Genomic DNA, 26,639 nt, shown 5'->3' with positions numbered 1-26,639 from the left:
CCCTAATCAAATTTCCTCCCGTATAATCATAACCAAATAAACTCACATTTTCCCGTTTCATTCGCCCTGCGAACTTCTTCCAAACTCGCATCGATTCCCTGATAAAACTCCCGAATCGGCAGTCCTTTGTGATAGTTTTTCATATGAACTCTCGCGTTGTCTCGTCTCGAATGAATTTTCAGGCAGTATGGGCAGACGCAGGCTGCAAAAAATGAAGGTAATTGAAAACATTTGTTCACCAACCTTTAGCCAGTTCATCACTTGAAAGAACCCAATTGATAATTTCAACTCTCGATCGGCTCGTAACGTCCTCTCGTGCTGCAAACATTTTCGGAAAATGACTAAAAGACTAGTTTGAATGTTCTTTTATACTAAAAAGTCAGCCAGATAAAAAGTACTAGGATGACATCTAAAAGTGCATTTACCCTTTCGTCTCCTAGGAGTCTACTGCGTGAGAATAATGAGTAATTTCATGCCTAATTCCCACTTCTTACACCTAACAACTCCTAATGATAGAGGAGAGAAACTCACGTCGTTTCAAGTAGTTTTTCTTTGAATCTTTCTGAATTTCTCCTACGGGTAAACTGCCGGATCGAATGAAGGGACGACCGGATTCGGAATTCAGATGAGCAATGAATTCTGGTGTAATCGACTCGAAGCATTCTTCGTCCTCGACTGACATGGCTGGAACTAACTGAAAGATGGGGGGAGTACGGTATCAGAAAACAATGTGGAAAATAGAGAGACGCAGACAACAGAAATTTAAATACCATCAGATTGTGAGGGATGGATTCTGATCTGTACGACCAGGTAGCTCTGCCACTTATGATTTTGCACTGATGACATTCAGGCCAAGAGTTCAATTCCGTCTCGCAGAAATCCCCAGCTCCGTCAAGTTTCGGCAGAGCGCGTTTGCTTCCTCATTATAGCTTCACTACAAGAAAAGCCCAAAGCCTAGTAGTGATCCAATTTGCAACAGTTCACTGACTTTCCTAGCGTCTAGCCCCTTCTAGAGAACACTCAGAAGTTTGTGTTCTGCACTCCTCATCTCTCATCTCTCATAATAATGTTTCACCCTTTTCCTCCTCCTAACAAAAAACTTCTGTCGGGGGGCAACCAGGGCAACGAAATAGGGAAATAAGAGAAAAATTGACGGAGGGGCTGCCTAACAGCTAGTCAAAGGGGCAGCTATAAGACTCTCTCTCACTTCTCTTCTCCCTTCTTTTCCCTACTTTTTTCACTAGGAAAGTCTCCCGGAGTCTAAGCTCCGCCCACTTTTTCCTGAACAAACTTCTTAGGGAGAAGAGAGGTTTTCACTTGAAAAAAGCTGGGTTAATGGTATAAAAGGAAAGAGAACGTAATGAGAGGAAATTATTGAAAAAGAAGACAGCTTTGTCTGTATTCTTATCATTTTCCGGGAGACGAAAAACCATAATAACTGGCAAAAAAGATAAATGATGAAGTGGTAAAGGTAATATTGATTTGAATGTTTCTAAAAAGAATTAGGTGGGTTACTGTATATATCCAAAGTTTTTGGAGAAAACTGTGTCCTTTGAGAGCGCATCAGGAAGTTATCAGTGATCAGAGGATCTTCCATTATTATTTATAGACTTTGTCTAACCTATCAATATTTTCATTTTTGCAGGTGACAATATTTCTGTAGCTTCCATAGTTTTCGATAGGAACATCTGGTTCTATACGTTACACGTTTGACTAGTTAATAATTTTCGGATAATTCTCACAGTTTTGAAGTTAGAACACTGAAACTGAGCATTGGAGAGATTGTTGAGAATCGTGTCTTACTGTGTCCTCCCCGTCTCTAGAATGGCATTGAAACAACACAAAATACATAAACATAGGATCGACGGTTGTTATCAGCAGCTCAAAAATGCCATTCTCTCTGTCACCCCTGTTGTCCCTCAATGTCTTTTTAAGGAGCAAATCGTTCTTGCAAAAACTGTCAACCGTGAACCATCAACCTCCACAATACTCTAGTTCAGCGCAATCTGAAACCCCCACCACCTCACTTTTTCCTTATTTTCCCCACACAATGGCCGGTGCAGACGTTGAGAAATTGCTCAAGTTTTCCTGTTAACTTTACGAGTTTTTCAATTTCGAAATTTCAGAGAGGAGCACATAAAAGTGGATGACTTGCTTACGGATGGACCAAACAATCGATTGAATCTACAAATTCATACGGATGATACTACAGTAGGAAATACGAAAGGAGGGAAGAAATCAAAATATAGGAAAGCTAGTCGCCGGGTTCACAGAACAATGATGATTACGAAGCATGAGTAAGTCATGGGGATCTGTAATCATAATTTTTGTATTAGCACGGCACGCTTCTTACAACCGCGCTCTACCAAAACCGAAGAAAGTTGTGTGCGAAATTGAGAGACTCAGAGAAAAAGAGACATTTTTCTAGGGCATTTCGGTAGAGCGCAGTTGTGAGAACTGTGCCAAGTAATCCCTCTGATAGACCAACATCTATTTTTCGAACATCAGGAAAACATAAATATCTCTCTAAAAATACTTTACATAATTATTTTCGTATGAATATTTTTCCAGAGATGTTCTTCCCGTATTCCTTCCGATTGTTTTCTTCTGTGGAGCTCTTCTTCTTTTTATTCAATCACTTATTGCTATTGCAATCCTTTTTACACCGTTTCCTTCAAACTGATAATGATTGAAGTTTTCAGTTGTGAATAAAGTTGAACACAGTTTTTAGTATTCCTACAACTGTTTCTTCCATACTTTTGTTTCTTTTTCTTTTCGAAAAAGTTGTTTTTGCAAAATGAAATTTGTCGCTTTCAAGACCGCCCAACAGGAAAAGTCGACGAACCACCCACGAGGAAAAGGCGGTACACAAACTAATTTTTTTGTTCGTCAACGGTTCTTAATGGACCTACCCACGAAGGAAACTTGTACCATTTAATACACTTTTTCTATTCACGAATACAATTTAATGCATTTTTTCATTTATGTGCTATAAAAATGCATTGAATTCGTGAATAGACAAGTTATCTTCGCGGGTAGGTCCTTAAATTAAAAATCAGAAGATTTTATTAATATCGAAAAAAAATTATATTTTGAATATCAAATGTTTGATTGGTATATTTTTCCCACTTTTTTATTTCGAGAAACGAATTTTCATGCGAGATATTCTCTCATATTTGAATGAACACGCAACACTACCGTAATCCTTGCAGTCTTTGCAGTTTCTTCATGGGTGGTCCTTTGCAGTTTCTCGTGGGTGGTCCTCACCTCACCATTCATCTCATTCTCACCCGAATTCTTTCGAATTTTCTCCATTTTTTTTTGGGTTTTCACTAATTTCACTCAGTTTTCAGGGTTGAATGTACACCGAGGTCCGTGAAGTCGTCAATTTCGTGTGCAGATATCTATTCGGACGGATTCCACGGAGACCTGTGAGTTGATTTTAGGGCCGAAAAATAATTATTTGAAAATGAACAATTTCAGACTGGTATTTTTGCTTCGGAGCTAGCGAATTCTCTCGTCTGCCAATTCTCGTCATCATGGGACATTAATAATCCAGATAATGGCCAAATGGAACGTGTGGTCTACATAAATTGTAGAAACGAAGGCTCATCCAAATGCTTCGGGAGTTGTGCACAGGAAGCTGGACTCAGACGCGAGGAAGTTCTCGGACACTTGCCAAGTACCCCCTTTTTATAATTGTTCTCTATTAATAAATCTTTTTCAGTTAACGTATGCGTCTACGCTAGCCCCGGAAAAGTCTTCTTCCGTGGTTCTTTGGACGGGATCGAGGTCCCAATATGGAATGGAGAAGTGAATGCTGATGACACGTGAGTCCATTTTTATTTGTATAAGTTTAAAAAATGTTTAATTTCAGTTATCAGCCGGTGGCGGAGTACATTGTGAGATCTGCTTCCGGAAGAGCTGAGTCCGTCTCAAACCTCGGAGCTGCTCAGAAACCAGTCTTGATCGGAATGAAACCTTTACCGACCAATGACCCGGGTAAATACCCGAAGATTATTGAAAGTATCTAAAATTATTCTCCTTTTCAGCCATTCACGAACTGGTCAACAACATGTACATCCCACTTGGACTCGAGAAATGCGATGAGGACTTTTCGAACCTTTCTCATATGCAAGAGGTATTAAAATAGTTATAATCATTTATGATTTTATTATTTTATTTCCAGAGATACCCATACTTGTTCGCCTTCAAACCATCATCGGCTCAAACCTACACAGGACTCGAATTCGCTCAAACTCGCTTCGGATCGAGCAAGTCTCGTCCAGATCTGCAAACAATGCTCAATATCAAGCAACTCTCCTCTCAACACGCCACCTCTTCAACCAATTTCTCGGCTCCAATGAAGGAGCAAATGATTTATTCGCACTATTAATGGCACTGCTCCCAGAGCAATTTATCCACTTTTTATTGCAAGCTTTTCAACTTCTCCATGTTTTATTTATATAGATTCATCTGTTTTATACGTTTCTCCAGTTATAATTAAGTACGCTTTCCGGTGCTCTTTCCCCACATTCTACTGTTCCATTCCCCAATCATGTTTCTATTGCACAGTTACGATTATCTAATCATAATTATAAAATAAGTTATCCAAGGATTCAAATGAATATTCATTCATTTTTAGTTTTTCATTTTCCAACTTGCATGAAGTCCCTGTCCTCTACGCAACGAACGCTGGTTCGGTTCCATCGACATTTGTCTTTGGATGATGAGCAAATTCCAAATGTCAACAGATTTTTTCCACCTTTTTGAAAGTTTACACACTGAAAGCGCCGCTAGACCTCCTGGCAAAATAACTCGATTTTCTGATTCTCTTCAAGGAAACCTGAGCCTCATAATAACAAAAACAGTTTCATAGATCAAGACTGTTTTTAGTTTTCATAAGAAGTGTCAAACAATGATGTTACCTATTTTCAGTATGATTTTAAAATGTTCATTTCAATAAATTCGGCGCCTCGTGGTCTGATTTCAGTCACAAGACGAGGACGAAGAACGTCGAAATGAGTGCTTCTTGATGCTAATATCGATAAGATAAGACTCTTGTTTATGACTGAAAAAGGAGAACTGTGGATTGTGTGATGTCGGAAACAATGAAATGAATGAAACAAGGAATTGGTAGGAGTAGAGGAGGAAGTATTTTGTGTTTACAGAGGAAATGTTAGTACTCGTTCACTCTGTTTTTACTGTTTATGGGATGCAGTTGAATTTGGAAGAAAAAAGAAAAAGACGTTATACTGTTTCCGTCAGTTACAGATTTTGAATTTTCGTTTTATTACAGAAAATCGCGGTAATTATGTGAAGTCTCGTGCGTTTTCGGCGCGTTCAGCTGGGAACTAACTGTAGTCGTGATCCGATTCTTCAATTTTTTCGTGAAGATTGACACAATAATTTCAGAGAACAATGATTTCTTTTCAGAAAAATGTATGTTTTTCGAATTTTTAGTTTTCAAATTTTAGGCTCCTTTGAGATTAGAGACACCTGAAGATGGGCCACGGAATTAAATATTTCTAGGTTCGATCAGAATCTGGGAACGAAAACCGAGATCCGTTTTATCAGAATAAGTAATTTAAGGATATTTTTGTCTCGTAGTAAGCTTGACCTATCGTACAACGAAAGTGAGTACGGTAGACCGAAACTTTTAAAATTGAAAGAAAGTAAGTCAAACTCTCTCGATAGGCACACAATCAGACGACGGTCTATTTGATGGCATTGATATAAACAGCTGTGAAATAAAACACTCCGAACCCAATTCTTTCAAATAGTGGACTCAATGATTCTCTATTTTTCTGTCTCTCCTTCTCTTCAACTCTCTCAAAGCGCACAGAACAACAACCAGACGTGGTCGGTACCTTCGATTTTTAAAAGAACAAACATTTGAGAGGTGATCAAATACACACTTTAAAGATCACAAACTTCGAATTCAAAACAATGACGTCATCACGTGGGAACTATTGAAACAACGTGATATTTATACGTCACGTGGTCAGTGCCTTCGTCTGAAAATAGACAGTGTCATACGGGAGGAAACGAAAAAAGTGATAATGGAAAAAAGAAGACTTCTCCTCTTCTCTAACCAATCTCTTTTTCTCCTCTTCGGTGTTCTTTTTCTCACGAGATCACAATCACTTTTCTCTTTTCTTGCATCATCTCTTGTCATGTGAAAATGAGTGGGGTGGTCTCTTGTAGTACCACGTCACGGGTGTGTAGTTTCAGATCATATATATAATATCATGTTCAGATGGCTATTGACGCTGGAATTGGTATCGTCTCTCGTCTCTTCTTTCCCTTTTACGGGTTCACTCTTCCATTTACAGTACCCCATTAGACCCCTCCATGATTGTCTTTTGTTGTTAGTTCATGCTTATTATAAAGTTTTTAAAATTTATTATACCTTTGTCATTTTCCTATTAAAAGCAGTGGGAACTCAAAAAATGAAACATGAACAACCTCTAACCTTTTGCCCGTTTGGGCTTCCAAGTCTCCCAGTTCTCTCAGGGTTACTGTAGTGACTGAACCCTCTTTTTTGCATTCCCAACTCCCTCTAATATCCAAAAATTAGCTTCTAAAATTCTTTTTTGTAATAATCATCCTACTTCTACCAATCTTCAACCAGTCTACCAGACGCGCCCAGAAATAATTCACATTTTAGGCGTTTATTTTTTCAAAAATTTAATTGTAAAATCTCATTTTTCCACCCGTATCTTTTCCTGTTCTCTGGTAGTTTTCCCTTTTCAATTCGAAAAACAACCAAAGTTTGACTAGTGTTTGATGGATTGTAGAGTTCCGCTAGAATGGAACATGTACTTTGATGTTAATATATATTTTTCTCTTATTTTCGAATATTCTTGTAGTAAAATAATTGGACATAAAGGATATTCGTTGTTGTTGTTTTTAGAGGTGTATATTTATTACTGAAATTGTGCCACAGAGCCAAGAATCTGGTAACTTCTCTAAGATTTGCTAGGCGTATACGGCAGATATAGATCTTCATTTTTGTAGTTGACAATTTTTTGATTGCTCTCATGATTATCGAGTTTAACGCTTTTGAATTCATGCTTCAGAGAAAGAAGGGCTCAGTGCAGTCAGATACTTTAGCTCTCGCAGGGCTATCCAATTTTTTTTCAACTACAAAATTGGAAACCTAGATTTATGTCACAAAAATATTAGAATGTTCCAAAAATCTAGCTGAAACCCCGTGACCCACTCTCAAATTTGGTTTAGTTCCAATTCTCGCTAGAATATATTTTTTGATAAAACGTGCAATAAAATAGTTTAAAATCTAAATCTTTGAACTTCTCTACATTCCGAAATGTCTTTTCCCTTGCTGTCACTGAAATATTTCTGAAAAAGAAGACCTTCAATATAATAAAATAATCTACATTTTGTTCTCGTACTGGGTGCCTCTGAAGTGCCAAGAGGTGCTGGGGCAAAACGAGGGAGAGGCAACGTTATTTTGGTCATTTTCCGCTCCTCTCTGTCTCTTTTCCTCTCGTTTTTTTACTCGCAAATAATAATTATTTATGATTCTATAATCCTCTTCAGCTGTTGGTCTTTTCACTAGTAAATAACGGCCACCCACAACTGCAGTCCTTTTCATTTTTTATTGACGAGACGGACTGAACACTTATTTCGAAAAAAAGTAGAACACACTTTAGTTTTGACTTTTTTAGTTGGTAAGAGAATTTCGTCTTTCTGAGGTATATTTTTGAAAGATTCAGTCAGAAACCTGAAGTGAAAACACAAAAAATGTTCCGTTTTTCACTTTTTGATCTGAAAAATCAAGTGATGATCAAGGAATAAACAGTAACTTTCTTAACTCGGGAGCTTATTTTTTGGTTAGTGTGTCAAAATGAAACTCTTGATATTTTCTACAAGTTGATATAGTTGAAAAGTTACAGACCTTAACTGATTTTGCTTTAAAATCTGTCTAACTAGTAAAGCCAATTGCTGTTTTCTGATATTATTACTTCATAGCTTTTGAATACAAGGTTCCTGAATTTAAGCATTTTGGAAATATATATGTTTTATAGAGAAATTCAAGTCCTTAAATTTGTTATAAGTTTCAATACATTATGACTACAATGAAAAAAGTTGCAAGCTAACTTGTTCAGTTTTTTCTTCTTCCTGCCGCTTTCCCCCGGATTTCCTCCCTTTTTTCCATATCCCTCACTGACTAAAATATCAAAATCTCAAACTACAAAACACTCCATCATCTATCATTCATTGTTTCAAAAAAAGAACAGAACCGCATCAAAGATTTCGGAAAAATGATGAAATCTGCCCGTATGATCTGTTATCAGTGGACGAGGGGGGTGGGTCGGAAATGGGGACGAAAAGAAGAGAAAAGTAGAGAAATTGGGGTATAAAATGAAATGGAAAAGACCACTTTTCACCGAAAAAAACGGGCTGCTAATTTTGAATTCTTATTTTTTTATTTTTACTTGTCTCTGACTACCGTATAACCTTATTCTTGTCTCTTATTCGTTCTTATTTCCTATTATTCATTTTTTCATTTTTCAGAACTTCTCAAAATCTTCATCACAATATGTCCGGCAAATTGGAAATCATTTCCCTCGAGGAGTTCGATGAACCATTCGAAGAAATCCTCAAATCAGAAGCCGAAGAGGCTGAAAAATACGCCGACAAATGGAGTGGAAACTCGATTGATACATGGGAAACTGTCAGTTCTGTCGGTGTCAACGTCTCCTATTCCAATTATCAATTCTGAAACTAAACAAGTCTTCTGAATCCACGTCTTCAAGGAATTCCAAAAAGAAAATATCACTTGTCAACCCAAAAGCATATCTCAATTTTTCATAATTACGGATCTCATTTTCAATTAAATCTCACTCTTTTTTAGAATTTCACTTTGTATTTATATGTACTTGTATACAATTTTATATAAATCATTTCATGAAAATAAATGAATTTTAATACGAAATTCTATTTTTTTTTTTGCAATAGCAAGGTCAAAACACAACTCGAGCTCTTTGTGCAAAAGCAGCAATCGTTGACGACTCGGTTGCTCGGACAGGATATAACAGTTCTGAAAATGAATATACATTTTTTACTTGTGTTCAATTCAGACTCTATTTTTTCAAAAGCTGTGCCACCAATCCTCGTATCATAGTGAAAATCAGTTTTTGGTCCAAAAATTGAACATTTCCTCTTATCAATTTCGTATCAATTAGCATTGTATCTTATCAAATGAAACAAGAGAAAAATTGAAAAAAAAAAAAGGAGTGGAGAATCGAATCGAAAAGTCACGAGAATTGCACGAGAAGAAGAGAAAAAAGAGTGAATCAGGTGACACCTTTTGAACTTTTTGTCTCTTTTTTTTATTGAATAGAACGAATTGGAAACGGGAAATTCGAAAAAAAGAACGATTGTAAGGGAGTTTTCTTCGCTATCTAATCTTATCTTTCATCACATTACTTTGCAGAATTATGGGAGAGAGTGGGATGATTGAAATGGGTTTCTAGGGTGAAGATGATGATGGTGATTTTGGATCAAGAAGAGATTTTCGAGAAATCGCAGGTGTCAAGGCGAAAGATTGGAAAAGAGAGAAATGGTATCAATTTTTCTAAATTTTAATTATTACCTAAAGACCTCTATCGGAAAACGAGATTCTAGTTGGTCGTGATTGACTTCTCCTGAACGGCATCTGTATCAATATGTACAGTTGCTCATTGAAAATTTATGAAGTTGAACATGAGATTGAATAACCAGTAGCCAGTAAGGTTATACAATATCTTAATTGAGTCAGCTCTTTGGACATAGGAAAATACAGAAATGGCTACAGACAAGAATCCTGGAAAAGTTCATGAATCATCTTTCGCTGCCGTTCTTCAATAATTAGTGCCGATAATTCCAACTTCCTCACTTCAAGAAAAATACTTCTAGATTACATCTTCTATAATATTTCCAATCCTGAATTTCCAAGAATTCCACAAGCCAAGAATTGATGTAATGTTGCTTCTCAACTTCTTGAGAAATATAACTTTTCATTCTCCTCACTCTATCATTTCTATCAAATGTTCCATTTCTTCACACACCTTCTTTTCATTTTTTGATTGATAGTCTTTGTTCAATTTTTATTCCAACCAGTAACTGCAAAAAGGACAACGAAGACGAGAATAGTAGGGGAACATCAGATTCGGTCAAGGGTGTTAGTTGTGTAGCTTTCGAATATTCACGACGTTGAACATCGAGTCGGAGGTTTTTGAAAACATTCACAGAATTGAAGCGTACTGTTATAATGGGATGAGAACACTACGAAAAACATCAATTGTCAATTTAGAATTTTGTTTCAGACAATGTGAACAGGATATGTTTTATAACTAGCCCATTTCCAATATTTCCGATAATGTTGAGTTACAGAACGGCTCTGAAAATTGTGGTATTTCTGCAATAATTGTCTCAGTTAACAGGTTTTAGACGATATCAGAAGTGTGATTTACAAAGAAAATCAGAAAAAAAAGCTGTGAGAATGGTGTTAGATTGATAAAACGTGTCGCGTGATAGCCTGTGATACCATCTATATCTTTCTGATGATATTGGATCGGGCATCTACGATGACATTTATCTTCAAAGATAGAGGAACCGAAGAATAAATCAGTCTTGCAATGGGCCGGGCCGAAATCAGAGCTATTCCGGCCCGGGCCGGAAGTTCCGTACTGAAAAAATTCAATTTTTTTTTCGAAATTTTCCGATTTTTTTGGAAAAACACATCTTGAGAACGATTTTTTGTATTTTCAAAAAAAGTTTTTGAGAAATAAACGTGAGAACAAAATATAGAACATTTTCAGAAGTGTAGTGAAAAAAGTTCAGCAAATTAAATCCAGATTTCGCAAGTCTGGAATAATTTAGATTCATAAAAATGTAGATTTTTCGACAGAATAATCAATGTTTCAAAAAGCTATCTGAACAGTCTTTGTCCATATTTGTAAGCTATATTTTAATGTAAAGTGGAACGGGAAATATAATGAAATTTATTTGTTTTCTACGTTATTATTTTAATGTATATGTTCTCGGTTATTGTGAAATGTTGCAAGTCTGATTGTTGCTAATGAGATCTGCATGAATCGGAAATGAACAAGTAATTAAGGGTCGTCATTTTGAAGCAAATTGACCTTGATTCGGTAGTTCTAAGCCATACCAATTCTAATTTGGGCAGTTCCTTTTTCCCTTTCCAAAAAAATTAGAGCAGCATAATTCAAACCAAACAGTTTTCTTTCACCTTCAAACAAATTGAATTCAATTAATCTACAAACTGAAACAAAGATAAAAGCATAACTTGTTATCACTCGATGCCACTCCCTTTCCCCTCCCTCACTCCCTCTGTCTCCCCTCCCAAAAAGTGTATCTGTCGTTTGAGTCATGTCCATTTCGAGTGCTCTTTTCGTCTTGCTCCGCGAGCCAGTCGCTAGAGATTACTGTAGGAGAGAGAGACGCAGACATGTAGAGAAACATGATAAGTGATGATGATAAGCACCTGTTCTTTCCTCGTTTCTCTTCAATTTTCTGCGTATTTTCACAAAATTTCACAAAATTTCTTTGGATCTTGATTATTCGACATTTCAAATGATAATATTATGACGAATTTGAGATGGTTTTTACAAGTTTTATCTTGTTTAATTGTCTTGGGTTACTGTACAGATCCGCGTTACAATGACTCCGATATGTATGAGGATTGTTTTCAAGGGGCACCTGGTAGGTCAAACCTTGGAGAAATAAAAGAAAGTGGAGACTGAAAATTGAATTCCAGGATGGTACCATCTTACTGCCACGTGCATTTTTCCATTGACCCAATTCGAACGAAACTATTCGACTGCTGCACAAATGTGTGGAGCGTGAGTTTTCGAAAAGCCTGATCCGCCGAAATTCATTTTTTGCCCCAAAATAGTCAACTTTAAAAATCCCAATAACAAAAATGAATTTCAGAGTAAACCACAGCATCGGATATCGCGAAACGAATTGGTTGATAGCTCAACAACTTCTGGAAATGTTTGCGAGTGAAAAGAGTCGAAATCTGATGAAATTATATTGGACTGGATTAAGTGTTGGAAATGGATTGAATATTGTTGTTGAATCAGAAGATGCTACTGATGATACAGTTGCAAATGTTGCTGTTTTCACTTCAATGTATAATCCGTTATGGGCAGAAGGAGAGCCACCACAGGTGAGTTGCTTTGCTAGACATATAGAATTTAAGACATGAGGATTTTTGAAAAAAAAAACTAGAAGAAAAATGACAAAAACAAAGAAAAACACATTTTCCAGAGCCTCGCATCAAATGAGCTCGCTGGCTCCTGTATTGCTCTGGATCTCCGAAATTCCTCGAATTTCGGTTGGAGATCCCTCCCATGCTCCTCCCAACTCCCTATTCTCTGCCAGAACTACGCTTGTCTCCCTGGAACTTTTCGATGTGCTGACAATTCAAAATGCATTCCATCGTCTTTTCAACACGATGGATTCAACGATTGTTTGGATGGATCTGACGAAATGCCAGTGACTCAATCGATTCCATTGTCTTCTTCTTCAACTCCAAACTCTCTTCTGTCGAATGTTCTTCGTGAAAATCCGGTATATGAATGGCCAATGATTGTTTCAAGTGGAGGAATACTGTCACCAACTACAGTAAGATATGGAAGAGGAGAGTGTACACACAGGTGGACGGTGCTGTCTCCGAACGATCAGCATTTTATTATTTGGGTGAGTTTTTTTATTGTTTAAAATATTGTTTAAAATACAAAAATATAAAAAACAAAAACTCGTTCACAAAAAATAATCTTATTTGTTCAAACAAAAATGTCGCGTTCACAACGAAATCATCAAACAGCACACTTTTTACACAACTCTTCTCTCATGGAAACGATGAACGGATACATGTTTTGATATGAAGACGTCAGATTGATTGAGTTGAACAGCCCAATACACGGTGCACTGATTTCTGGAAACAACACGCTGCATGCCACGTTGAGAGCCAGTTGAGAGCCCAACCAATCCGTTGGAATAGCGATTAACGGGTTGCACATGATGCAGAGATTTTGGGATGAGGAGTGACTCTGGAAATTGAGTTTTGGACTTTCGAGGGGAATATTAAACTAACCACAAAAACTGCAAGTAGAAGGAGAACAACGAAAAGTTTCATGTTGAAAATGATAATTTTTTGAAGTGATGGCAGAGTTTTATAGTATTTTCATGTGGGAGAACTGTAAAATTTCTCATGATTTCCATAAAGAAATTCGAAGTAGATCAAAGAATTCAAGGAGCTGCAAACTGAAAGGTTGCAACTAAAATATGTGAGAATTTTTTTAGACTGTAACATAAAAAACTTCAAAAAAAAAAGCAAATGTACAAGTGCACCAAAAACACACAAAAAGGAAAATTGAAAAAATCCTTTGGTTCACCAAATTTTTTTCGATTTTCAGATAAAATGGATGTCCCCAACCACATCAACTTCAATCTACGTCGAGGGGAAAGATCAAAACGGTCGAATTTATCTGAATTCAAGAAACGCCACGTCATCATTTACCCTGCTCTCCTCTTCTTTTGTATTGACGGCATCTGATACGGACACCAGAAAAATTGAATTTCAAATTCATTATCAGGAAGCGGGTAAGAATTTCTATGACACACATAACTATAATCTCAAGCTTTTCCAGACAAAACAATCTGCAGAATCACTGAAAACAATCAGCTGTTTTTCAATTCTGAATCCATTCCGATGTCTTGCAATTATCGATTCACAACTAAACACCCGTCTTCATACGTGGCAATTCTTATTCGAAAATGCGAGGGACCATCCCCCACTGTATCGACAATTCAATTCAATAACTCTACAGTATCACTGACTCGAAGACAATCAAAAAAACTATTGATCATCCCATCGAATTCTCTGAACATCCATGTCAATTCCACGTGGCCTGGAAGTGAAACTCAATTGGATTTTCAGTTTTTTGAATTGAGACCAGGAGAGGAAAGTGTGGATGTATTCATGATTGATTCTGATTTCGAAATCGAATGGATTCCGAAATCAAGTGAAATTTGTATGGAAGGACAGTTTAGAACTCTTACTGTTAATATGATCTTGACGTCGTCAGATGAATCAGAAAATAATTCACAGAGCTCCACGTGGAATGTGGAAAAGTTTCAGAAGAGTTGCAGTGAGGATAATGTTCAGGTGAGACTATTTTCTTGAAAACGGATTCGTGCAGCTCAGTTTTTATGAGAAGGCTTCAAAATTTGAATTTGATTTCCTAAAACCTGAATCCAAAAGTCTAGATTATGAGTTTTCCAATTCGAATGAATTCCGGTTGTACATCTGAAACAAAACATTCTGAATCTCAAAATCTATTTTTTCAGATCGTCTCCAAAAACCAATCAGCATACGTGTCTAATCTGGGAAGCGTCACTGGTTTTGGTCCAACTACAGTAGTCATTCATCAGTCTGCAGAACCGTTTGAATTCTATTCCATCTATGCCCTTCAGGGCATTGCTAGAGATGGTTCTGGATGGGCTTTTGATGAAGGAGTTTCAACAACGACCATATCAACAACCTTATCAACAACAGACATAATATCAACAACTACTTCTAGTCCAAGTGAGTTATTTTTTCAGAAATGAAAACAAAAACTATGTAACTTTAGGCAGCGGAACTAAATGTAAGCTTCCAACCATCAACAACGGATATATCAAAGCAGTATCCGATCATGCGTATTCCGTCGGAACAATTGTATCTGTCAATTGCGACGAAGGATACATGCTCGACAGTCTCCCTTATAACATTCAATGTTCTGATAACGGAACATGGATTGATGGAGAGAACAGAGCATATCCACCTGTTCATCCAATTGTCAAATGTCTTCACATCAATTGTCCATCTGAAACTGGCTACGAGATAGATAATTCAATGACTCCGGATACATATGAAACATCTTATGGAACAGTCAGAAGATATCAGAATCGCTCTACTTACGGATATCAACCATTTTGTATTTGTGGAGATGACAAAAAGTGGTTGGCGGATTGGATGTGTTACAATACAGAACATTTGACAAAATACGAGATACCAAACGGATGTATTATTCCAGAAGTTCATGATGCTATCTTTGTTACACAACTTCCGAATGATCAATATGTCGCTCCGTCTGGTTACACTGTGAGTTTTTCTGTTTGGAACTAGCTCTGATGGTCGAATTTCAGATAGAAATGGACTGTATGGTTTGTCCAACAGTGAAGAAAACTTATAGATGTCTTGATGGCCTGTGGAGAGCATCGGATGGTAGTGTTCAGGCGTATGATAGTTTCGAGTGTAGATGCCAAGATGAACCAGGTGAGGCAAATTCAGCTCTATTTTCAATTTCTGAAAAACTGAAAAGCAAAAAGAATATCGTTCTTATCAAATACTCAATCAATTTTTCCCAGGTTGGATTGATCCTTGTCTGCCTCACGGCACCTATGTCCAATATCAAGGATACTATAGCTGTCAATGTGAAAACGGATGGAAGTATGGCGACGGAACGTGTGTTGGTTTGTATCTAACAATTTCAGGCAGTTTTTAATTCTCAAACTAATTCCAGACATCGATGAGTGCAATGAAACTTCAAGTTTCTGTGATCCTTTTGCAAAATGTGTCAACACGAATGGAAGCTATTACTGCGAGTGTCCAATTAATTATCATCTTTTCAATGCATCGAATTTCAATCCTTCTCAATGGGGAAGTATTCAACGTTATCTGATTGATGGATACAGTTGTGTTGGTCCGTTTCGTTGTTTGAATTCATTTCTTTTACTGAAAATAATAGATTACAGAAACAACTTGCATTTATGATATTGACTGGTCCCCGTGGAATATCCAAGTGATCACACCGCCAACTCTTTCATCTTATTACAAGTAAGAACATTTAGATTTCTAATTTCAGAACCATTTTTCAGAAGTGGTAACTCAATGGGTTACCTATACGCAACAAATATGTGTGATTCTGATTACAAATGCCTTCTCCAATTCAAAGAAACATGTCTGAACGGTGACTGGCTCCCCAGGCCGAATCCATTGGTTGCTTGCAAAGCTCTAGACCAGAGTGTTTATTCTTTTCAACCAGTTGCTCCCTATTTTCATGTGTTCCAAACAATCGACTTGGCTTGTAATCAGGAGTCAAAGATAATGATCGGTAGCTTTTGAAACTGAGTTTATTTAATAATCGGATGTGTTGTTTTAGGACGTCCGAAAGTGTTCTGTAATGCAACGGCCATGTGGGAAGTCTTACCGCAGTGTGTTTGTAGGTTTTTAACTTTTTAACTTTTTGAAATTCAGGAGATGATATAAGAAAAATAACTGATACATTACCTAATCTAAATATGTGCGAGACTCTTCCGGTTGGGTTCCAGTATGACAAGTCTGAAAAAATTAAATACAGTACCGTGCAAAAAGATACGAACTTTGGCCGTTTTGAGTTGAAATTGTCCAACTTTGAGAGTGCGTCATAGTAAAACTAAATGTCCCAAGAAATAAATTTCTATAGATTGAACAGACCAAGAATAGAACTAATCTATTCTTGTAGTTGACAACTTATTTGTACCAGCAACTCCGAGAGAGTTACATATCGACAAAGTAATTTCTCCTTCAAATCGACCCATTTCAGTGCAAGTTGTGCGATTTTTGAGCTGTCGTCTTAAAATGACCATAACTCTCTAGGGAGTGCCGAACAAAAAAGTTGTCTACTACAAAAATGGACCTTTTTTTCTGATCTGTAGGATTCATTAAAAAGCTACTGGGTGTGACAATCAGAATTACCATGACACACTCACAAAGTCGGGCAATTTCAACTGAAAACGGAAAGAGTTCGTATCTTTTTGCGCAGTACTGTAAGCCTTTCGACGGGCAGAGTTAACCGATAAGAGACTACGATAAAGATTTGAAATTTTTTGTGATTTCAGATCAAAGTTGCTCAGACCTCACTCAATTCATTCCTCCACATATGACATTTGGAGTCGTGAATCCGTTAGGAAACGGGTTCGAAGCTGGCACTGTAGTTTATTTCTCATGTGATCATGGTTACATACTATCCCCTTTCGTAACTGCTACTAAATGCGTAGAGGGACCTTCTGGATACAGTATGTTATATAGTAGCCATTTTATGGAAAAGAAAGAAAATATTTTCAGTATGGAGTGAAGATATACCAACATGCATTCCTCCAACAAGTACTGCAGGTTCAACACTTGCCACGACAACTTATACAACCGGTTCATCGCCATTCACATTTCCATTTATTGGAACTACTCTACCAGCAACTCCTTCAACTTCAGTTGCTGGATCTACTCTATCAGCAACTTCATCTTCAGTTGGATCTACTCTATCAGCAACTTCATCTTCAGTTGGATCTACTCTACCAGCAACTTCATCTTCAGTTGGATCAACTCTACCAGCAACTCCTTCAACTTCAGTTGCTGGATCTACTCTATCAGCAAATTCTTTCTCTACAGTTTCTGGAGAACCATTCGTTGCCTTTGATGATGTTGTAATTGAAGGAAGTATGACTTTTGAGGAGAAAAATATGTTGGATCAACCGCAAATTTGGACTCAAACTGGGGATGTGAGTAGTTTTATTTATTGTTTTTACTATCTGGAGCTGACGAAATCTCTTTATTTTTATATCAGAAATTTCAGTGGATATGGACACCTTCTGGATGCATTGTCCATCAATGGACGTTCCCAATCTCTTTTTTCGTAACTTCTATCCCAATCCGTTTGAATTCAAATCAAATTGAACTTCTCATTGACATTTCTCAATGTAACTCAAGTGTTCAAGTCAGTGTCACCTCTTCCTCCGATGGATTTATCCCTCCCATTTCCGATTTCCGACCTGTTATGAATACAACGTCTTCTGGAAGTTTTGTGGTGAAACTGAGCAATCTGAAACAGTATTTAGCAGTGGCTATCACTGCAAACGGATATGTTCAAGTGTGTGGAGTCACCATAAGAGAGAATATTTGTGATGAAGTGGATTATAATGGATTGCATTTAGCATCATCCATACCGTTTTCAATGAGAAGATATCTTCCAGCTACTTGCGGAAGCAGGTGAGGAGATTCTGTAGATCTATATGACTTTTATATTTCAGAGTAACACCAATAAGCGGGTATTGTGATGGCAGAAGGGGTTGGGTCATTCAAAACAAACCTTGTATTTGTCAACCGACACCTCAATGTAAGTATTTAAAAAAAGATCAGATGTAACCTGTAAGAGTATCTTGAATCCAACCTTTTCCAGGTGCCACAATCGCTCCAATCCGTCAACTCGACACATTTTCTGAATGTTCTTTGAACTCGTGTCAAAATGGAGTTTGCCAACAACATGATGGTTACTTTAACTGCCTTTGCAATCAGTGTAAGCGCACAAAACTATGGAAATCTACCCAAAATCAAAGCCTTTTTAGATTTCATTAGTGCCGTAACAGACGGAGGAGAACCATACTGCAAACCAGATCATTGCTCATTTACAAGTGATTCTCGAAACAGTGGATATGATTGTGAAACGGGAAACATTAATAATAGTAAAACGTGTAATGAATGTGAGTTTTTTTCATTCATTCTTCTTCGACATATTAGCACGGCACGCTGTTTACAACTGCGCTCTACCGAAACCGAAGTAAATTGTGCGCGAAATTGAGAGACATTTTTCAAGGGTATTTCGGTGGAGCGCGGTTGTAAGAACTGTGCCGAGCTAATACGTCAACTTTAAATTTCAGCTTACTTCGGAAACTTTTGTCAGTATAAAGGGACGTTAGCAAATAACAGTTACATTTATTTATTGGAGTACGAGTCAGATGTGAGTTAACGCGTGAAACCCTGACAGCGTTAATCTCATCTCTTTTCCAGGAAGCGATAGCAACGAATGTTTGTGAAAGTGTGGATACTGAATACGCAATGCATCAAGTAAACTGTTCAAATGAACCAACAACAACCCTGTTGCCAAATAATCAAGATCCATGTACCCTTACCTGTCATGCTGGAAGTTGTCAGAGAAGTCCTCCGCCGTTCAATGGAGGTGTTATTTGTATGTGTGACACAGGTACTTATTTCCAGTAATCGTAACTATTGAAACAATAAAAAATTCCAGATCAATACGGTCGACAATGTACGGTCAGCAAGTTCTGTTACAACGAGTCGGCCAGTAATCATTATACTTGTCTGAATGGAGGAACATGTAGTGTGCGCCCTGACAAAAAATGCTTTTGTCTTTCAAATTTTGGTGGAGATTATTGTGAAACACCCCTTGTTGAGGATAAGTGAGTATTCTGTATTTATTGAATTGATTTTTAATGAAAATTGCAGTTGTTACGAAGGAGAAAAAGACTGCGTTCATGGAAGTTGTCGCCGAGAAAATGATCGACCCTATTGTAATTGTGATTCTGGTTTCATAAGGGATTCTGATGGAAACTGTACAGTATGTGAAGAGTCTGAAGGTCTCAGCCAATAACTAACTTTCAGGTTCTTTGGGACATGTGTTATCACAATAATCCATGTCAACAGTATGGAAGTTGTATGTTCAATGTGACATCGGGAGTGCAGAACTGTAATTGTACGAGTTCGGGATGGCAGGGTACGTTGAGTTTTCATAGATTTTTGTGTCATATTTGTTTCGTTAATAAATGTCAAAAATAAATCTTCAGGTGACTACTGCGAACTCCCCCCAGTACAAACTGATTGCTCCGTTTGCCAACATGTGAACAAATGTTTCGATAATTTCACTTCCAATGCTAGATGCCAATGTTCTCCTGGATTCAGGTCAGATTGGGTTATTTTAAAAACATTTTTTAATGTTATTCTTCAGTGGTGACTTCTGCTCGGATCCTGTTGAGGATTGCCTTTTTGAGCCGTGTTTTAATAGTGGAACATGCAATTATTTCAATGTGGACATCGATGGAGATTTGATTGAAACTTATAATTGTACATGTCCGACAGGTATTGATATGATATCGAGTCGCTCATTTGAAAACATCTATCCAGGTTATAACGGAACAAACTGTGAAACAAGAGTTGTCCCTGATTGTAATACATTCATATGTGAAAACGGAGGAACTTGTGAGATGACTTCTCATGACACTGCGAGATGTCAATGCACTACACAGTTTTATGGAGATCACTGTGAGAAGAGTGTAAGTTTCACTACTTCATTTCTTGCAGTATTTCAAAAACTAATTCACTAACAAATGAATGTGTTTTCAGTGTTCACATGAATGCGCTCATTCTTATGGATGCACTCAAAATACTAATGGATCGATTTTGTGTGATTGTTATGATGGATTTTTACCGCCGTTGTGTGATAAAGTGGATGTAAGAGTGCCTTTTTATTAGCAATATTGATAAGAAAAGCGCGCTCTAACGAAGAATAGAAACGACAAATGTTCATGCACGCGCCTGCTCATTTGGTAGTTTCTTACTGATCAAGAAAATTTGCATTGAAGCGCACTTGCATAGTTTTGGCTTAACCATTAGCCTATTTGCCAGTAATTTTCTCAACTAATACCTAACTAAAATTTTGAAGGATGTGTGTAAAGCTAACGTTCTCTTCTGTCAAAATTCTGGAACTTGCAACTCGACTACCGAATCGTGTGACTGTCCGAACTACTACGATGGAACGTATTGTGAGAAGAATACGGTACTCTCCTCCTGACTTGATCGATATGAAAAAAAAACATTCAGAATCTCTGTGAAACCAACTCGATCTTTTGTGAAAACGGCGGAATTTGTAATCCCTCATTTGGAAATTGCACATGCTCTCCGAACTTTACTGGTGATCGATGCGAGAATCAGATTGTATTTATTCCCACGTAATCCACTAACAACATCAGCATGTTTTCAGAACACTTGTCGTGATATTAACTGTTTTAACGGCGGAACTTGTCTTGATTACAATGCCACGTGTGTATGTGTGCCTGGTTCAACAGGTGACAGATGTCAAGATTTGGGGGTTTGCCATTAGCAGATAACAATTTGTGATGAGTCAACTCCTTTTTCAGCAACCATGTATCATCTACAACCCGGATGGGTCTACTCAACCGTATTGTAAAAATAATGGAAATTGCACAAATCTGGAAAATGGAGCATCTTGTGACTGTAATGGAACTGAATTTACCGGAAGGAGATGTGAAATAAGTGAGTATTAAGTAGTTGATCATGTTTTCAAAAGTAAAAGTTTGTTTCCAGGAGCAAATTTCAATTTCAATTTGGTATTCAACGGGATGAATTATGCACCCGAAATTGTTTCCAGACCATTCTATGATGTATCAATCGCTCAATTCACAATTTGTTCATTTGTTCAATACAACCATCCTGTTGTTGAGTCAACTGGAACACCAGAATCAACTATACCAACTCTACTTCCTTGGTTGGTGGTCAAAGGATACTCTAAATCACAAATGATGGTTTTTGATAACAAGGGATTCTTCATTTGTAATCCGGATGATGCCGAGTGTACTCGAGAAGAAATATCGAAGAACAGCAATTTCAGACAGACTCCAATTACTGCAAACACGTGGCATCATGTTAGTTTTACTGCAATTGGAAGAGTTCAAACGCTAGCAATTTTCAGTACTGCATAGTGAGTCCAGAGGATCAAACTAGTCCAAGTTACACAGTTTATCTGGACGGACTCCCGTTCCCCCAACTGGCTCCATTATTCAATGTAATGCTCATTGGTAATATGTCTCATTTCATCATTGATTTTTCAGCCAGGTACAATTGGATATCTTCAGTTGGCGCCTCCGGATTTGACAAAACGAACTGATGATCGATTTGTTGGAATGATTTCAATGACTCAGTTGTATATCATAAGATTGAGTGAAACACAAATCAACCAACTTGCTTTTGATTGTTATACGGTAGGATTCTGATCTCATTCCTTATTATAAGAGGCAAAAACTGAAAGCCATATTTCAAAAATCTGAAACTCTGAAAATCCGGAGACTTTCAGATCATTAGCGAGACGAATACTGAAATCGCAAACAACACACTGATCAGTTGGAATGGAGGATTTACACGTGTTTCTTCCTCAAATCCTGGTGTTTTTATTGATCCATCTGGTACGGTACCCCACACTATTATCCATTCAAAAGCTCATAATATGATTTCAGGAATATGCAGCAGTGTGAAGTGTATGTTTGGGCGACAAGCGAAATCAAACAACTATAATTCAACAGGATCTTGTGGTCGGTTTTTTATCTTAATTCAATTTTTCGTAAAGTAGATTTATTTCAGCGAAAGATCGAATCTCCCCAACTGTTTTGAAATGTCCGGCGAATAAAAATGCAACCACAACGGAGGATTTCATTAAGGTCACCTGGTCAGATGATGAGATTTCATTTTTCGACAACATCGGAGTGGTTCGAGTTGAAGTGAACTATCACAACGGACAACAGTTTGGAGTGTAAGTGGGAAGGGGAGAGGAATGGAAACTGTCGTGAACTGGAGTTTCTGAAGTAAATAGATTTTGGTAGAATTGTGTGAAAATTCTTCGCAAAGATCCTTTCCAAGAGAAAATTATGTTCAAGAATATATAAGTAACAGGAAATACATTTCTAGAGTCGTGAAATGTTCAAGAAAACTTTTTGCCTAATACAGTACAGCTCAAAAGGTTATCAACCCGTTTTCAGTGGAAAATGGCCAACTTTAACAGTGTATTTTGGTGTCGCCTGATTGTCCTACAAACTCAATTTTGCATGGGTTGAACAGAGCAAAAATAGCACATCAATTTTGTAGTTTATCATTTTTTGGTAGGGATACTACCTTGAAAGTTATAGGTCACAAATTAATGTCTCCCTGGAATTGACTAATTTTAGTGCATATTAGCGAAGTTTTGGAGCTTTTCACTTTCACAATCTGTAACTCTTAATATAGTGTCCCTAAAAAAATGGCTAACAACAAATATGATGTGCAATTTTTGCTCTCTCCAACCCATACAGAGTTTATCGGACACCGAAATACTATATCAAACTAGTAATTTTTCCCTGAAAACAGCCAAATTTTATTTTATTTTATTTTATTTACGTCCGCGAGGGTACGTGATAGACAAAAATATGTATCAGTTCAATTTAGCCGTGTTCCAATTTCCTGTATCCGTAGCACAAATGCAACTTTTTCTTTTTCTTATTTCTTGGAACGAACGTTTTTTCGAGGGAGATTGGAGATGGATTTGCATGCTTATAGTTCTTAAACTCGATATCCAGTGTGTCCAAAGTCACGATTTCACTACGAAAGATCAAAACGAAGATACGAAAAGCTATCCAAGTTTGGCGTCTGATTTTCATCACCTTCTTCCTCTGATCTTTCCGGCGTTTCTTGAGTTTTTTCAGCTCCCGCATTCTTTGAAGTTTGGCATAAGCCTGCTTTTCGGCCCATTCTTGCTTCTGCTCACTTACATTCCGTTTGATTTGTTCTCTTTTTTTCGCTACTCTCCACCTTTCATGTCGCAGAACTTCCTTACGAAACTCAGCGTCCTCCCGAAATTCCTTCTCCAACCCTTGCACAAATTTATCGATAGAGTCGTTGATCAACGTGTCCCAGCTCGCGTCATCAAATACCATGTCGATTGCCCGTTCGATTCCTTACTTACTTCTTTCTAACAAATGTTCGTCCGACCTCCCATGAATGAAAAAAACGGGGAATGTAAATTGATAATCTTTGGAGCGGTACTGTACGTCGTTTATCCTGAAATTCTTTTCTCTTTTCAGTGGAATCACGGCTGTCCGTTACATTGCCTACGACGCCGCTGGTAATTCAGCTGAATGCACGTTCGACGTGATAGTAGTCCAAAAATCGTGTCCCTCCAATGATCAAATAGTCGTGGATAATGGAAGAATCAGCTTCGGACCGACCAGAATGGCTCCGTTCACATCGAAAGTTGTGCTGGTCGAGTGTGACGATAATCTGTATCCGATTGACAACCGTCCTGGATTCTATGTTTGTGATATTATGGTTAGTTGTCTTATTTTGAACCTGTATTTTGACAAACCTTTCATTTGAAGGGTAACTTCAATTATGGTGGATGGGTGGATGATACTCAGAAGAAGTACTACTTACCAGCATGTGGAAAAACAGTTCCAGCAGTGCAAGAAATCAATGGAACAGTTCTTGGAAATGGGACTTGTAAACAGGTTTATTCCGTTTTTCGTGGAGTTTTCTTCCAAATTTGAATCATTCAGGTGTTCGAAAAGCTGAGGGAAACGATCTGGTCGGCAGCCAACTGTAATCAACAATCATCTTGTAGTATCATGATTCTTCCTCCGTGTAATGAAACAAATTCCGTCGGAAACACAAGAGAAACCGAAAATGATGACTTCGCGTTGCAATACACATTCTCAACAAGGTATCTGAAAAATATTTTCGTGTTTTTCAAAAATCAAAATCAAAATTTCAGCAATGCAACAGAAACGATCAGCACGAGTGTTTTAAAGGATCTTCAAGATAACTTCAGATTAGTCCGTCAGGATTCTACAGTAGACTGTGATCCATCATTTCCAATTCATGATACAAGTGGAAATGTCACGGTTTGTGGTGAGTTTATCTGAAGTAAAGCTTTTAATAGCAAGGTCTGGAAAAGAATTAACAGTTATTGCCATATAACACTGCCATATGATTTTCAGTAAGCTGTGCTGATGGAACGTTTGCCAACACGACAGCAAATGAATGCACTGATTGTCCCATCGACACATACCGTAACTCAGCAAGTCATGATCAGTTTGCCTGTACTTCTTGTCCGGATAAAATGATAACTGGAGATGTGACAGGAGCAGTTGATGAGTCACAATGTTATCGTATGTTCTGAGTAAGAAGAGATCAGAACTGAAGAGTTTTTTTTAGAAAACTGTATTGCGGGACAATATGAATCAAAAGGAGTGTGTCTCCCATGTCCGGAAGGTACCTTCGCACCGAGAGAAGGGCTTCGAAGATGTATTTGCTGTGGGTTTGATCTGTCTACTTATGGAAGTAAGTTAGCTGAAACCCCTTGAATTTTTCAATAGAATAATGTTCCAGATGGCTCAACAAGTTTCGATGAATGCCAAAAAACATGTGATCCTGGTCAAGAAATGATCAGAAGCGAGACAGAATTTGCTCCATATTGTCAAGATTGTGCTGTTGGATTCTACAAAGAAGACACTCGAGGTCCTTGTATTCAGTGTCCACGTGGATTGATAACAGCTTCACATGGATCGAAATCAATAAATGATTGTAATGTTCTTCATTGCATTGATCAAAACACAAGGGTAATGGATATTAAGCGTTGCTCTAATTGTGAGACTGTTTTCAGAGAAATGGAAACATAAAAGTGGGACCGAATACAGTTTACAGTGAAATGTGTATCACTTGTGAGCAGGGAACTTTTCAGGTAATTACTAGAACCAAGCCGTGCTAATCATACAATTTCCAGAACAAACCAAACAGTGATTCATGCATTCAATGTAGTGATCTATCAGATGATATCACTGATGTTCCAGTCACTTGTCAATCCACGTGTTCAGCTGAAATTCCGACGGAAGGATGTAATTGTCAGTTACAGAAGAATGAAACAAACTCGATGATTATCAGAAATTGTGTTCCGGAAGTGGTAATGAAAAACTAACTGTTAGATTGATTAATTGATTGATTTCAGCAACCTGATCATAAAAATTCGAATGCAATCAAGATTATATTGCCAATTGTGTTCGGAGTATTGTTGATTATTATTGTGGTTGTGTTGTTTTGCTTTAGAAAACAGTGAGTTGGAGTTTTTACATTTGAAAATCTAAAGTTAGTGGAAATCCAGATGGATTATCTGATGTTCTGAATGCCAAAAATGTATAGAATCCGCTGCGTAATAATGCCACGTGCATCGGAAACGTCTAATTTCTTTGAGAATAATCCTCCGAACTTTTCAAAATCCCGAATTTCAGAATTATTGCATGGGTTCGGAAAAGTGATACAAGTGACAACCAACACGTGGCAGTTTCCCATTGGAATCCACAGCGAATATCTGAAGAATATTCTCCACACTATACATCAGATTCTCAATCGTCGATTCGTGCTCGAATTAAGCCTCCAGCTCCAACAATTCCTCGACCTAATTTGAGAATAGTGACATCTCGAGAAGAGATGGATCAACTTCCACCCCTTCCATCTTCATCAACACCTTCATTCCATGTTGATTCAGCATATAATAACAGCAAACATGTCGGATTTTCAAGTGGAATTCCAAGTTCTTCTAGAAATTTGAGATCCAATATTTCTACGATTCAACCTCTGAATTCTTCAAATAATATATTTTTTGAAGCTAATGGATCACCGAAAATAATTAGAGAAAGGACAGATACACTTAGTGATGACAGTAGTTTGGTGAGGCTTCTGATTAATTAATTGAACTAATCTTTGTTGATTTCCAGGGTTCATTCTTCTGAGATTCGTCAGCTCATTTTGCCAAATACTTTACGGGATTTCAGATATTTTATTTATGTTTTTGTTTGTTTGTTTAAAATAAAATTTTCATTTCATTTTTTTTAAATAGACCTAAATTTAAAGAGACGCAGAGGAAAAACGCTTTAATTGTAAGAAAACTTCGGTGAAACAATTTTACTCGGAT

General features: G+C 37.4%; 6 protein-coding genes across 6 annotated transcripts; 4 read left to right on the top strand and 2 right to left on the bottom strand.

Moving 5' to 3' along the window:
- Nucleotides 1–26: 26 nt before the first annotated feature.
- Nucleotides 27–682, bottom strand: GCK72_002513 (uncharacterized protein; the record flags this gene model as incomplete). The annotated part of the gene is made up of 2 exons (XM_053723467.1): nt 27–202; nt 532–682. 2 exons carry the CDS (start codon nt 680–682, stop codon nt 27–29), a joined length of 327 nt encoding a protein of 108 aa, XP_053592112.1.
- Nucleotides 683–3,359: 2,677 nt separating this feature from the next.
- Nucleotides 3,360–4,396, top strand: GCK72_002512 (uncharacterized protein; the record flags this gene model as incomplete). The annotated part of the gene is made up of 6 exons (XM_003111828.2): nt 3,360–3,431; nt 3,484–3,682; nt 3,728–3,830; nt 3,878–4,002; nt 4,053–4,141; nt 4,190–4,396. The coding sequence occupies 6 exons, from the start codon at nt 3,360–3,362 to the stop codon at nt 4,394–4,396; spliced, it is 795 nt and encodes a 264-aa protein (XP_003111876.1).
- Nucleotides 4,397–6,452: 2,056 nt separating this feature from the next.
- GCK72_002511 (uncharacterized protein) lies at nt 6,453–8,749 on the top strand (the record flags this gene model as incomplete). The annotated part of the gene is made up of 2 exons (XM_003112203.2): nt 6,453–6,517; nt 8,542–8,749. 2 exons carry the CDS (start codon nt 6,453–6,455, stop codon nt 8,747–8,749), a joined length of 273 nt encoding a protein of 90 aa, XP_003112251.2.
- A 2,953-nt stretch (nt 8,750–11,702) lies between these two features.
- Nucleotides 11,703–15,923, top strand: GCK72_002509 (uncharacterized protein; the record flags this gene model as incomplete). Its single annotated transcript, XM_053723465.1, has 12 exons — nt 11,703–11,733; nt 11,789–11,873; nt 11,965–12,202; nt 12,304–12,735; nt 13,455–13,641; nt 13,689–14,206; nt 14,389–14,626; nt 14,673–15,184; nt 15,229–15,358; nt 15,451–15,555; nt 15,606–15,785; nt 15,838–15,923. 12 exons carry the CDS (start codon nt 11,703–11,705, stop codon nt 15,921–15,923), a joined length of 2,742 nt encoding a protein of 913 aa, XP_053592110.1.
- GCK72_002510 (uncharacterized protein) lies at nt 12,855–13,174 on the bottom strand (the record flags this gene model as incomplete). Its single annotated transcript, XM_053723466.1, has 2 exons — nt 12,855–13,088; nt 13,133–13,174. 2 exons carry the CDS (start codon nt 13,172–13,174, stop codon nt 12,855–12,857), a joined length of 276 nt encoding a protein of 91 aa, XP_053592111.1.
- Nucleotides 15,924–15,973: 50 nt separating the features above from the next.
- GCK72_002508 (uncharacterized protein) lies at nt 15,974–26,457 on the top strand (the record flags this gene model as incomplete). The annotated part of the gene is made up of 39 exons (XM_053723464.1): nt 15,974–16,196; nt 16,245–16,304; nt 16,963–17,139; nt 17,189–17,619; nt 17,694–18,106; nt 18,163–18,233; nt 18,297–18,413; nt 18,463–18,597; nt 18,775–18,854; nt 18,905–19,097; nt 19,146–19,314; nt 19,361–19,472; nt 19,517–19,628; nt 19,699–19,813; nt 19,860–19,990; nt 20,036–20,184; nt 20,255–20,362; nt 20,574–20,687; nt 20,732–20,845; nt 20,892–20,954; nt 21,049–21,184; nt 21,236–21,573; nt 21,621–21,713; nt 21,760–21,909; nt 22,002–22,110; nt 22,162–22,236; nt 22,286–22,454; nt 23,758–24,001; nt 24,052–24,180; nt 24,229–24,392; nt 24,444–24,580; nt 24,670–24,840; nt 24,887–25,012; nt 25,061–25,290; nt 25,335–25,412; nt 25,455–25,631; nt 25,677–25,780; nt 25,957–26,395; nt 26,443–26,457. The coding sequence occupies 39 exons, from the start codon at nt 15,974–15,976 to the stop codon at nt 26,455–26,457; spliced, it is 6,171 nt and encodes a 2,056-aa protein (XP_053592109.1).
- Between the last annotated feature and the right edge of the window lie 182 nt (nt 26,458–26,639).

The sequence above is a fragment of the Caenorhabditis remanei genome, chromosome I (assembly GCF_010183535.1).
Source record: "Caenorhabditis remanei strain PX506 chromosome I, whole genome shotgun sequence".
Taxonomy (NCBI): domain Eukaryota; kingdom Metazoa; phylum Nematoda; class Chromadorea; order Rhabditida; family Rhabditidae; genus Caenorhabditis; species Caenorhabditis remanei.
Note: the sequence above shows the minus strand (reverse complement) of the source record. Positions and strands in the feature narration are given on the sequence as shown.